This window comes from Lithobates pipiens, unplaced genomic scaffold, assembly GCF_037356315.1.
Source record: "Lithobates pipiens isolate NorthernLeopardFrog02 unplaced genomic scaffold, aLitPip1_a1.2 Scaffold_16, whole genome shotgun sequence".
Classification (NCBI taxonomy): domain Eukaryota; kingdom Metazoa; phylum Chordata; class Amphibia; order Anura; family Ranidae; genus Lithobates; species Lithobates pipiens.
The window spans coordinates 137146037-137160620 of NW_027507748.1; the positions used below are offsets into that span (position 1 = coordinate 137146037).

Below are 14584 nucleotides of genomic sequence, written 5' to 3' on the forward strand. Positions count from 1 at the left end.
ATGTGAAGGACACGGCTCCCATGCTGCAGATCTAGAATTACCCAGTTTTTGTAAATAGATGCCACATTTATTTTTTGGTGATTTTGCGGTTGATGGAGAGATCAGGAACCATCCATTTGTGGGCCAAAAAAAATGAACAATGGCTTAGCGGTTTGAACTTCTGAATTGTAGCACTGGGGTCCCTGGTTAAAATCTCAGCCAGGATACTATCTGCATGGGAGTTTGTATGCTCTCCCTGTGCTGTGGGTTTCCTCTGGGTATTGCTGTTTCCTCCAACATGCCAAACGTCTGAAATGGCCCTAGTGTGCGTATATGAGATAGAGACCTTAAATGCTTTGAGGGCAGCAATTGGTGTGAGGTACAGTATTGTAAAGTTCTGTGTAAACTGAAGGTTCTAGCTGCAATAAATAACTGTTCTTCCCACTGCCATATCCTTAACACTCTTCTCCTGCACATAAACGCCTGATGTAATACCTTCCACAATTTTTCCTGCATTGCATATACTACCCAGTCATACCTCTGGACCCCGCTACTGAACATACAGTTTATTGTCAAATCCTTCACACAACACTCCTGTGCATACTGCCCACTGTCATACCCTCTGTACTAATATCCGCCCCCAGAATACCCTCTTTTCTGCACATACTGCCTGCTACCATACACTGCACACTCTCCCTCTGTATATATTGGCCTAATTAACCCCTTTCCACTCCTATCCTGCACATATCTCCCGTCATACAAGCCACAGTCCTCTTCCGTACATACGGCCTGTTATCATATCACAAACTGTCTGCGGTCATACACTCCTCCTATACATCCTGCCCCCTCTTGTGACGCTATATAATAGAACATGATTTCAGAAGCAGGTGGTACTCCAGGCAAATCTGAAGCTACAAGTCCCAGCACAACATGATGGGTTCCGGTGAGCAGTAGACTCATCCATATAACCAACTATAGGAAAAGCACACAAAAAAAAAAAAAATACCTAGAAGTCTGTGGATTATTCCTAAAAAGACAAATACATGTATCTTTACATTTTAAACATATTTCTACTTAATCTTGTAAACAAAAAACACAAAGTATTTCTAATAATGAATTTTATTCTCATTAACAAGTTAGTGTTTCATTTTCCAGTTCAAATTCCCAAAAATTACAGGAATAGTTCTATGGTTAAATAAGTTAAGACAAAAAAGTTGCATAAAATTCTTCATTCTGAACAATGAAATGGTATCAACAATGACCATATTGGTTAATACTGATCTTTATCTGACTTAAAACACATTTGAAAAAAAATGTATTTTCATTTAACCTACAAAATGCAATCGGTAGTGTAAATGTTAAAATCTCGAATCTCAATTTTAATGTTAAAACTAATGTCTTAAAATGGGTCTGACATTTTCCATCGTAACCTTCAAGGAAAAAGGCAATTCTCGTGAAACTGTCAAGAGTCTCAATGGCATGAAATTTGTGTAGTGTGGATTTATGCGACATCGGATTACTACCTTGATTTAGGCCAATAACATGAATTAGGTCGGTGTATTTTACCGGTGGTGACTTGTCTAAGGGCTATGCACTACTGCCAACAGATCAACCTGCCAATGCTTCAACACAAAAGAGAACTGCCATGTATAGGTAAGACTGAACATCTGTCCTTCAAAGAGACGTGGGTGACTCATTTACTACAGATAAGGGTGATCCTCAACAAGTCACTGGTAATGTCATGCACTATATAAGACATTTAAAAATGGCCTTCTAAAAGAGAGTATATGCTCTAGTACGCAGAATCTCACATATTTTTACAATTTCTGCTTTGCAAAAAATGTATATTCGCATCTTTTTTTTTTTTTTTAAAAGGAATGGCTTAAAATCAATCAATGCAATTCTAAATTCTATAGTGCAAACTAGAACATTAATGCAGTCACTTTTTGCTTTGCAAATAAACTCCTAGAAGACAATAATTACATACTTGGTGCACAGATTTTCAGTTTACTATTAGGTGCCGTGATTGAGGGATTAACAGAAAAAAAAATACAAACAAAAAGCAAAAAGAAAGATACTGACAGCAGGTACAGAACCCACTCTAAGAACAGTTGGCACAAACTCCCATGGATAGACCAACAAGTGGAGAGGTAGTAAGAGCCATTGGAAGGGTAAGACGAGGGGCCTTCCTAGTGCCATACTCCATTTGTTATCAAAAGATAATTGGAAATAATTTGCGCTTAACATGTTACATTAAAAATAAAAGAAACATGTTAATTTTTTTTTTTATTAACATGCATTCATTTTAACATTGCAATAATGAAGCAGCATTCAAAAAAATGTTTACAGGGCAAACCTTATTTATGAAATTAAGAACGTAAGAAAAGCGCTTAAAAACTAAGAGCTGACTGATAAAAAAAAAAGCTTTTTAAGTTAAAATCCCATTGTTATGTGGCTACTTCCCATCTATGTGCTGTAGATTTTTAATATAAATAGGACATGTAGAATTAACTTCATGCACATTTAGCTGGCTCCTTGAAATAGATGGCAAACACATAAAAACACATGAATCATACAGTCTTGTGTGCTTTTATAGCTTCTTCACCATAGAAAAGTCCTATTATGAATGTTTCATCCTCACGCGAAAAACATACATACAATTTAGAAAAAAAGGCTTTGCTACACCGACACAGACCAGCGATTGAACATTGGGGACATTTATAAAACAGTCTTAGCCCTTGTACACACGGTCAGAGATTCAGTCGAAATGTGACCGATCGGAGCGTTTTGTCGGATATTCCGTGTGTGGTCTGCATCGGACCGTTTCCGTCGAAATATCCGTCGGACCAACTTTTCCAACTTGCCGGAAATATTTTCCAACAAAATGCTCCGATCGGACATACTCCGATCATGTGTAGAGAATTCCGATCGGACAAAGTGCCACGTATGCTCAGATCAAATTCCTACACCAAAGCTATTGGCTACTAGCATGAACATAGTCCCGTCGTAACAAAATAACGCCATCACGTCGGATTTTCCGACAACTTTGTCCGACCGTGTGTATACAACAGTTTCGGACAAAATCCGATGGATTTGGTTGTCGGAATCTCCGACCGTGTGTACAAGGGCTATGTGTTTGTGATTGCTAAACAGTCGCTTTTTTAACAAAGCTCGTTAAAATTAACATATATGTGCGTTTAAAAAGTGTGTCTTAGCACTTCTAAGTTCTGAGGTTAATATTTCACCCCTTGCAGGTGCGGCACAACAGAGAAAATAGGTTGTTGCTAGTTGGCCGCACAATCGCGCAAAACTAAAAAGTTGTCAATCTGGCTGCAAAACAGAACCAAATATTAATGTTACACTTTTTAAACACATAGTGATGATAACTTATATTGTATCCACTGACTGCCGTAAGAGTTCAAGAGATTCAAGCCCCTCTGTAGTCCTAGCCTTGCAGGCTCATTTGTGGTCTCCTCTAGTGTAGCTTATCCCCACTGTCTTTGGGGATACCTCTACTGCTAAGAAAATCGATTTATAGGCAAAAAAAAAAAAAAGCAGATGTATTGTGCTTATGATGGCAATGGAGCCCAAAAACAAAAAAGTGTGCTTGGGGCTCCTCCATTTTATGCTCCAGCTAGGCAGGCACCATGTGTTCCACAGTTCCACCCTTGCATAGATAACTGTTAATTCTTTTTTTTTCTGCCTTTTTAATCATGATGGCAGGGAATGGATCCCTACTAACAATATGTTTTGTATTGTTCCAGTGTTTCATAAAAGCTTCTAAAGCAGACAAATTCACAACAATGTGTACATTACACACCATAGCTACAGAAAACAATTAATGAGGCAAACTTGGAGCAAGTGACCAGGGACTGCACCAGCCAGAATCTAACTGGATGCCAAGGGTAAAAGCTCAGTTATTTGTACTAGTTTTCTGTATCTGCCGTAAAGCGGAGTTCCAGCCAAAAGTGGAACTTCCGCTTATACCCCCCCCCCCCCGATTTGGCACCTTTCAGGGGGGGGGGGGTGAACTGTTTTTGTAGTGGACTTATTTTTTTTCACCCAGGCTGGACCTCCTCTTTAACTTAGTACTGTGGTCAGCCTATGAACATTTGATATGTAACCATATGACATTTTTAATAATTCTTGAAAATGAAGTAAAATTTTAAATTTTTTTTGGTTCCCAATAGGACAAAGTACATGTAGTTCTCTGTCTCATCGTCCTATGTGCCTGTTAACACTAGCTGCGATGGCCAACACAGCTAGGCACAAGGACACGTAACACCACAACAAGGAGATGGCTGCTTTGTTAGCAAGCGTCTGTCTTCGGCTTCCAGCACTTGCCTGTGTCCAGCATCGGCAAGAAGAATGGTGAGGCTGACATGGGGGTGGGGGGTATGGGGGGGGGGGTTAGTTGGGCACCCAGGAGAAATGGACAAAGTACTACATTGTACTTTGTGCCCTCGGGAACTGAATATTGGAAACAAAAGAGTGATACTTCTCTCTTGAACAGGCTTTCACTGACCTCTATAGCTTGAGCCACTGTGGAATAATTCATCACTAAAGTGTGCAGAAAAAGCTATTCAGTTTTACTTTTATTTCCTTCTGTGACCCAGCTCCCCCTGCCAGTAGTGATTTGGCATCCTGTAAGCCTTCTCATTTACAATGATAATTATATATGATGATATGATAATGATAATTTACTGGTAAGTGAAAAGAATGCCCTGTTATAGTGGTCAGTGGAAAGTATGCTCTTACATTGGTGGTCAGCAGAAAGAATGCCACCTTTACAGACCACTAGCATAATCATTGGTGTTAGTAGTGATTTAAGCAAGAAATAAGACAAGTTCCACTGGTCCCATGCTGCTGGCTTTCTGAATGGCCGGGGCCACAATGATGTCACTCCTGCACATGGGTGCGGGCGCTCTAGCTCAATGCTCTGAAGGTACAGGCTGGGTACACTGTGTCCCTTCAGTGCACATGCGATAGGGAGGTCACCAGCTACATGCTATGTGAATATCTCCTGAACAGTGCAAGTTTTAGGAGATATTCACTGTACCTACAGGTAAGCCTTATTATAGGCTTACCTGCAGGTGCAAGTCAAAAAGTGGACTTTACCTCCATTTCAGTTTTTGTAAACATTTGAATGTCCTTAGCTTAGCTACAGTTCCACTTTAATGTGAAATGTTTAAAAAGAAACAAACAGAAATATAGAGGTCACCATTTCTGACCTGCAACAGTATTTATTAAAACACAATCTACCTTTAGAGCCATTGTTTATACCTAGACTGCGATACCAATCGCATTCAATGCCAGGCAACTATGCCACCAACGATAAAGAGCAAGTCCACTCTAAACTGATATTGTTTTTAGGTAGATGGTAGAGATTTAAACCGTACAACAAATTTAGGCACCAGTGACAAGGTCTCTTGATTTCCCATGTTGCTGATCTAGCTATAGCCATTACAACGGTATTCCACCCCTGCTAATCAAGTTTAAATGAATAAATTCACTTTTTCCAGAAAGTCACTTATGCAGTCCAGGGTCCCGAGTAGATATATAAATTAAAAAAATAAAAAAAAATTACAGCTTTGTAAAATGCTCATGTATTTTATTGTCATATCTGTAGGTCATTTGGCCACCCATGGAAGCCTGGCCAATAAACTCCCTAGTAGCAATCCCCACGTCCTGCCTGTTGCTAGGCTGAGAAAACTGATTTTTTGTTGTTGTTGTTCCTGTAATGCTGGAAGTGAGCATCCAACAGGTTTCACATCCTAGCAACAAGGCAGGATGTAGGTATTGCTAACTGGGGCTTTTTTTGGCAAATCTTTTGGTGGGCACAATTGGCCTGAGGACGAAAATAAAATGAAACATTTTGCACTACTGCAGTTTTTTTTGTTTTGTTTTTTTAAATATTTATAGGGGCCAAGGTTATTTTTTGGGGAAAAAAGAAATATATAAATTAACCATTATAGAAAGTGCCATACTTTAAACTCTAAGGCAGGTGAGAACTCGCTACAAGAGTTTCCAAGAGACTACCAGAGTAAATCAGTAAGAAAAACAGCCCTTTATGGACTGACATAAACCCCATGCAACGGTCATTAACCTTTAAGAATGGCATAAAATTAGAAATGTGAATAAAAACACTAGATAATATCCCTATTTAAAATAAGCCTAAAACAATGTTCATCAAAAAGGTTTAAGTTTCCAATTCCAACTATATACTAAAACAAAAAAAGTAAAACACATTAGAATATATATATATATATATTATACATATACACACACACACACACACAGGCCAACTAAAAGAAGTGGTCTTTTCCTACTGCATTAAACCTAATTTTTAATCTTAACACTTTTAATCTTAAAATTTTAAGGCAAAGAGAAGTGTCAAGCACAAACAATAGAAGCTAAGATTTGCATGATTGCTGCATTCCTCATTTGACCCAGACTACTGTATGAGACCAGCAAAAAGATATGACATTTAATTGTCTGGCCTGGACATCATAAATTTTATTCAAAAAAAGGTGACCTTAGCCTTTAAATAAGCTTGATAGAGTTGGGTCATTTCTCCAACAACAAACCACATCTCATATCTTTCAGTAGTAGACAAAACTGCTGCTGCATTTTCCCCCCAAACATTGAGTTATGTAGTAATTTACTGAATTAAGAAACAGTCAAATCATCTGATGTGTCACAAACTGAGATATGCAGCAGTGTAACTGAATATTAAATCCCATAGCCCAGTCACATGGAACATAATATAATCTGCAAAGAGGGCCAGAGAACTATATGTCCAAGGTTACTGAAATAGTGTTGGGCATGGACAGTTCCCACCTGACCTCATCCTATCAGCAGTTGGTTGCCAAAAAACGTTACTTATGTCCTCTATGTGTGCCCTTCACTAAAGTGATCTTACTTAAAAGGGACACTGTCATGATAGAATAATGAAGGCTGCTATTACTGAGCCCTATTTCGAGAATGTCAGTTCCTTGGCCGTTAATCTGATTCTTTAAGGTCAATGATAGATGAGTGGCTGATCCAGAATGAATTTACAAGGATAGGTAGTTCTGACACTTATTTACAGCATGCATGTTCCGAACTATAACTGAAATATATGAAAGGCAGACACAGCCAGAAATCTGGCAGTTTCAAAAGGAAATCAGATATCAGCCCCCAAACTGCTCTCATGACAGAATCACTTGATAAGACAATGCAAGCAGCAATAAAAATACTTCTGCAGTAACCAGATTATGAAATTAATTTTTTTTGAAAAAAAAATAAAAAAATCAATTCTGAGCGGATTTGCGGATCCGTGTGTTTCATTTAACCTTGAAGAGGTTGTAAAACCTCAGAAAAAAAAATCCTGCAGGGCAAAAGGCATAATGAGCTAGTATGATTCGCATACTAGCTCATTATGAAATACTTACCTTAGAATCAAGCTGTTACAGCGCTGACACAGCCGACATCTTCCCATGAGTTTCTTCCGGGTTCGCGGTCTCCAACACTGTGATTGTCAGGAGCCGCGATGTCACTTCCACGCATGTGTGCGGGAGCCACCATTTACGGCATGGGGCTCAAAAGGAACGGCACCCATGGCCGTTCCTTCAGAGCGCATGTGCCAGTGATGTCACTGTCTGCATGAAATGTAAATATCTCCTAAACTGTACACATTTAGAAGATATTTTTACTACCTATAGGCAAGCCTTATTATAGGCATTCCTATAGGTACATGTCAGTTTACTTCCTCTTTTTTAGGCCTTGGAGTGTTTTAGGTCTTCAAATGTGAATTCAGTGTGAAAAGGCACAACCGGTGTGAAATTGTCATTGCGTCCTACTGAAAAGCAGGTCTGCATATTTCTGTGTGCTAAACGATCGCTTAAAACTATTAATTAAAAATCGAGTTCCCATGTGCACCATACAAAATAGCAATAACTACTGTCAGAATATGGACTGAATCTACCAGTAAGAGGCAGATGTAAATCCTTTTGTCAGTACACTAGGTAGGTAAAGAGATTGAGAGAAATTCTCACCGATGTGGTAGTTCCATGCATCCCCTAAAGCCACAATGTGATCATAGTTGGACGATGCAAAAAAGGACAAACCCTGACTAGACAATGCAAGGGTTTTTCCTCAATCAAAATATCGAGGAGGACATCAGTTCTTCTGTTTCTCATATTGTGCTAGAATGGAGTCCAACTTCACTGTCCAGAAAAACTTATAGTCATCCATATGATGCTGATGACTTATTATCATGCATAATATTGGCGATGCAGTGAACTGAAGACTGTGGCTATAAATTTCTCTAGGCAAAGTGGTCTTCACCGTGTTCTTAGGCAACATCTTTTCTGTATTCAGTCAGTCCCTGTAAGCAGACTGGTGGCCAAGTTGTCTGTCATCATATGTGCTATATCTCTTAACGTGAATTCGCCTAACCCTGTCGCGAAGCTCAAAACCATCATCATCTTCGCTATGAGATGCTTGGCTGCGTGTACGACTTGTGGCTTCCAACAAAGAGTTGTCAGGTACTCGTGGCGTTTCATAGAGTAAAACATTTAACGTCTCTTCATAAATTCGTGCTTCAGGAAATTCAACCTGAGAGGTGATACAAAAGAAAAGGCTCTTATTTTTAAATTATGGCACAATTAAACGTCAATATACAAATAAAGGAAAGCATTTTCTAACAAGCTAAAAAGTCAGAAGACTATCTAAAATTCATGTCTTCTTGGTCAGTCAGCTGATTTAACAAAAAACGAAATATTATATTAACAGATTCCCCTTAAGCGCTCAAAGTCGCCACACAAGCCACAACCCATTAACGGCAATGAAACCATTCTAATCAGTGCGACTCAAGTCGCAGCAACTTAGAAAAAGGTTCCTGCACTACTTTGGAGCGACTTCATGACTTGCATTGGCTGCACTACTATCAATCTATCCAATAAGGACCCAAGACACCGGATGGAGCTGGTGTGCTCTTCTCCTTCATTGAAAAGACCAGGTTCAGGTAAGTAAAAGGGGGGTTGCTGCATCACAGGAGGTTTTTTGAGGGTTTAAAACCCCTTTAAACTAAGGTTTAAAGGGGAAGGATTTCTGAATTCTGCAATGTACTCCAAAATATGATTTTACACTTAACTAAAAATCCTAACTTGTTAACCGTACATTACAGGACACAAAGGAATTCATATTCATGGTTGCTTGGGATGCCTCAAAGGCATGAACATGAGGGGTGGGCAACAAGGTCTGCATCTGCAGCGGCATGTCCGTCTCACTGGTAGAACTTAGAAAATGTGAACAGAAGACCAGGCCTTACAAACTTGATCAACAAAAGCTTGATGCTGACCAGCCCAGGAAGCAGACACTCCTGGTGGGATGGGCATTGACCAGGAAAGGAGGAACCTTGCCCTTGATACCAAAGGCCTGAGAAACAAGCCAACAAATCCACCTAGTAATATTACCATTTGAAGTGGATAGTCAGACGTTAGCGGTATTAAAACATACATGTATATAATAAAACAGACATTTTATTTCTCTCTGATACATTAAATGACATAATAACTATGTAAAAGGTTCTTAGAAAATGCATCATAACTTTTTTCCCTCCCAAATGTCATTCTTAAAACGGTAGTAAACTCATCCACAAAAAAATTGTACAAATGGCAGTATAGCCATTACAAAATAGCCTCATCTCTCATTCCGCCGTATGAAGCACTCTCCTCTGTGTTCTTACTTTTTTTTTTTTTTTTTAGCTTATATTTGTTTCACAGCTTCCCAGATGAAACCTGTGCCATTTAACTGTGGTCTTCTACATCTATGCTGGAGTTTACTTCCGCCCATTCTATCTGTGCTGTCTGAAGTCTTGCGCATGCATAATTAGTATTAACCAAGCCCTGTTCTCGTTCCTGGGATTAATATAGCAACGAATCCCAGCTTGTCCTATTATCAGTGCTGATGGCTACACCCCTAGTGAAGTAGAAAATCACATACCCCCCATGTGATTTTATACTTCACTATTGAGGAAGTTGTAAATGGGCATGTACTCTTGCGGGATTGTGAAGCAACGTCGCTAAGAATGAACGATGTGGGAATGGCATACTACAGAAAGGAGTAACGGCACACAGAGCATGGCGTGAATCGGAAAAACAATGCACATGCACTGGTGACGTGATTGAAATGAAGACTGCTCTTTTTACACAGAACGGCACAGGTTAAAAATATATATAAAAAAAAAAAAAACACCATGTACATTGCTTATTAAGTAATGATTACAATGGAGGAAAGTATAAAAAAGTTGAGTTTACTACCAGTTTAATGCTATGCATTTCTAGTAATACATCTGTGTATGAGATCCTCTTGGGAAATGGTGGAGTGGCATCTCATTGTTAGAGAAGGCTGCAGGGCTGCTCCCACCAGGGAGAATACTACCGTTAACCTCTTATCTATGGTAGCTTTAAAGACCAGGACCTCATCCACTGTGACAGTCAGTGTCACAGTCACGTAGGAAAAGGAAAGAGGAGAATCCTCCTCCAAGAGTTCAAAGCAAAGGACTTGGGATGTTTTGGCGGCTGCCAGGACACAAAACCAGTGACTTTAGGGTAAGACTATTTCAGCAGTAAGGTATAGTCAGGTTAGTGCTCACCACATCTGACAGGAAGTCAGCTGCAGACAGCCCTTTACCCCTAAGAGTCCTCCTGGGAGAACTTGTCCATAGAGTATTCCTGATCCTTAACAGCTTTCCCTTCTTGCATCGCAAACGTTCCAACCAATTAGAAACCCTGATAGCGGATTCCTCAAACCAGAAACAGCCTCAGACAGTGAATATAACAAATACGGGCAGGGTTCAGAACGAATATGACTATGGGGTGTCATTAAAGGGGACAAACTGTGAAGGAGGTCCTCCCTACCTGACTGAGGGATTTGGCAGCCCACCCCATTGTCCTTTCTCACTTTTCTGGCTGACATTCTTAGGGTTGACACCCCTGCAAACCTTAGTACGGGAGCAGCCAGCCAGAAAGCCAGGAAACCTGTGTGGCAAGTCATCCCAAAATGATCCTTGGCGTTTACTTCTCCTTTCCTATTCGGCCTCTCTCCACGGATATCAACAAACCTTGTGCATGCACAGAGTGAAAGTAGCCAAGCCTCATTTGCATTTGAGGGTTGCATGGTGCTGTGACCTCACATCTTAACCTCATAACAATGTGAAAAACAACTGAGGATATATGCAGAAGTGAATAGCAGCTATATTCCTCTCTCACGTGCATCGCAGGGGACAGGCTGTATTTCTATATGCGATTGTTGAAAACTTCTGAATCTAGCAACTTCTTAAACTTCCCAGCTCCTATGATGTTGGTAGTCACATGGAATTTCAGGAAGTAAACAGATTGCAAGAGCTAGCATCTATGCCGCCGACAGAAGATCGCATCATAATGGCAGGGCTCTTAGAACATATCAGCTCAGTCGGGATGGTGCGAGTGACTGAGCCTGCGCCATTGATGTTACAAGGAATAACATCTGTACCTAAGGAATAGCTCTGCGGCATTTCACTGCTTGCAACAAGTAGTAGGTACAATTACATTACAGGCGAAGACAGGTGGTTATATTTACTTGACTTTCACTTTAAGTGGTTCAAAATAGCCTATAGTAAGGCTTAACTATAGGTACAGTAAATATCTCCTAAATGTGCACTTTTTAGGAGATATTAACTTGTGAAGTCGCCGGTGACATCATTGGTGCAAGCCCTCTGAAGGAACGACATAGAGATGCCGATCCTTCAGAGCCCTGCACGTGAGTGACTTCATTGCAGCTTGTCCAATCAAAGGACCAGCGCCCGCCAACCCAGAAGAAAGACCAGGTGAAGATGGAAGCCCTGTCAGCAGTGACAGTGCGCCTCTGCAGGGCTTCGTTTTAAAAGAACTTTCACATAATGTGCTAGTATGTGATGCATACTAGCACATTATAACTTTGCCTTGCAGGTTTCAAAAAAACAAAAACAAACAAAACAAAACAAAAAAAATGGCGGTTTAGTACTGCTTTAACCAAGGTCTGCTTTAGCCATTATCAGGGTTTATAGAATGTATGACAATAAAAAGGGGATAAAAGAAAATTACCTTTGTTTGTTTCTTCTCAGTGGCATACACAATGGAAGTACAGCAAACTTCTGCCAGTTTTCTCCCTTGACCATAAAAAGACCAGCAGCAGATTTCATCTCCGATCACATCCTTCATGAATAGGACTCGTCCGTTGAATCTGAGGGACAGCTTGTCAAAAAGCTCAATGTTTTTCAGAAGGTGGTCATCGGAGTTGCTGAAATAACCAACATAGATTTCACTTCATTTCAATTTTTTGTACTTTTGTTTTCTAGCAAGAGGAAATACCAAATCACTTATCTTCCATGATTATTAAACCTATATACATTTTGAATGCTGTACCAAAAAAAAAGCTACTATTACATTTCATACTTTGAAGTACAATACAGAACACAGGCTAATGTTTTCATAGACTGAGTTAGAGGCTAGTATCTTCAGGTAATTGGACACTGGCAAAGCTGTTCAGTAGAAGGGGAAAAAAAATGCACTTGCCGATTTTTATTTTTGTCCAGATATACGCTATAATTACCAAATTTATCGGTGTATAACACAAACTTTTTCACCCTGAAAATTGGGTGAGCATGTTATACACAGATAAACAGGGAGGGGGCAGGATGAGAGCCGACATTACATACAGTGAGAATCCCCTGTTTATTGGGTGGCCTCTAATTGAAAGTCCCGTCTCCTGGGCTGACATTGGACGACTAATCTGTCTATCATATGAGGTGGGACTTTGTATTAAAGAGGCTGCCGAGTAAACAGGAGATTCTGTCGACGCTCATCCCGCCCCCCCTCCCTGTCCACTCCGAAGCTGCAGATGGGCATGGATCAGGCTGCACTGATGGCAATGGCGAGGCTGCATTGATGGGCACCGACGCTTATTTTGTTTCACAGTTCTTTATTTAAATGTAAGTTTTTTCTTGAAACTTTCCTCTTAAAGTGAAGGTGCGTGTTATATGCTGATAAATATGGTACTTTCCAGACTTTTCAGATAGTCAAAGATCAAACATTAGGCCCCTTTCACACTGGGGCGGTTTTCAGGTGTTACAGCGCTAAAAATAGCGCCTGTGTAGCGCTTGAAAAAAAACGGCCCCTTTCACTCCAGTGTGAAAGCCGGAGCGGTGCGCTGACAGTGAAAAAAGTCCTGCTAGCCGCATCTTTGGAGCGGTGTATTCACCGCTCCTAAACCGTTCCTACCCATTGAAATCAATGGGACAGCGCGGCAATACCGCCGGCAAAGCGCCGCTGCAGCGGGCGGTTTTAAACCTTTTTCGGCCGCTAGCGGGGGTTAAAACCACCCCGCTAGCGCCCGCAGACCGCCGCTAAAACGACGGTAAAGTGCCGCTAAAAATAGCGGCGCTTTACCGCCGACGCCCGCACCGCCCCAGTGTGAAAGGGGCCTTACTGTTGATACTGGCATGTATTTGATGGCAGTACATACCTGGTGTATGAGTACTTGTTATTGCTTCTGTTATACAGGAGTTTGACGACAGGCTGTTGGGAAAACACAAACATTACATGTTACCCAAGTCTATATAATGGATTATTCACAGGAAAGATGCTATATACTGGCTTAACATGAATGAAGTGGTTGTAGAGTTTTCCTCACTTCATTCCTGGTGACAACGATCACCAACTGAGAGGGTGAATCTCCTTAATGCAGACACAGACAACAGTAAAAACCTGACAGGGAGTCTTAACCATTCTATTTAAAAAATATATATATATTAAAAAAAGTTTGACTTTATGACTTTAGATACACTTAATGTGAGACCAGGCAAGGCTTTTTGCCTATACAGTTGATATCGTAACTCTAAGGCCGGCCACATACAAAGCAAATTTCTTTCCAAAAGAAATTTGCTTGATTCCCCCCCCCCCATCAACAGACATAGTGTTGATGCGGGAATCCCTCCTGCCGGGCCATTGTCTTTGCCTGTTAGGGGAAGCCGCCCCCCCCCCCCCCCCGCTGGGAGAAGATAGTGAATATCGCTAGTGGCTATAACAGCCGCTAGCAATAATCCAGGTGAAACCCAGCATGATGGTTGTACCCAAGTTTACAATACAATATATTTTCAGTTTTTTTATTCAAATTCAAATGAGGAACTAGCATGTGATATCTTAATATGCAAACTCTCACTGGATTCAGGTTTAAACCATTACAATAGGCTTACGAACCCCTTATTCTAAAGTTGAATGACAGATAAGCCTTGGTTCAATGGTGAAAAAAAAAAAAATCATGGGATCTAGACACATTTCTATGGGACCAGCAGCAAGCTAACCTAATTTCTGGCTGTGACAATGCAGGAGTGAAGTATGTACCTTGGCAGATGATTCAATCAGCTTCTCTTCTTCTTTTGGAGATGTGATGATGGGGATATTACATACTGCTTCATATGACTCATTTTTATCCTGAAAGTAAGAGAAATGGAGACAATTAGTGAAGAAAAATCGACAGCATTGTTTGCAGCCACATACTCTGAACTGCAGTCTTCTGATGTGCTAAACAATGAAGCCAAGAG

The 14584-nt window shown here is 40.4% G+C and overlaps 1 protein-coding gene across 2 annotated transcripts in view; it reads right to left on the bottom strand.

Moving 5' to 3' along the window:
- Positions 1 to 3666: 3666 nt before the first annotated feature.
- TNFAIP1 (TNF alpha induced protein 1) overlaps positions 3667 to 14584 on the bottom strand; it is a 29507-nt gene continuing 18589 nt past the window's right edge. For both annotated transcript variants that reach the window (XM_077480503.1, XM_077480504.1), the window contains exons 4-7: positions 14385 to 14474; positions 13507 to 13559; positions 12087 to 12282; positions 3667 to 8577 (exon numbers count right to left, since the gene is read on the bottom strand). In XM_077480503.1, the coding sequence (XP_077336629.1) occupies positions 8341 to 8577; positions 12087 to 12282; positions 13507 to 13559; positions 14385 to 14474 (576 nt within the window). In that variant the 3' untranslated portion in view covers positions 3667 to 8340. The remainder of the gene's footprint in view (positions 8578 to 12086; positions 12283 to 13506; positions 13560 to 14384; positions 14475 to 14584) is intronic.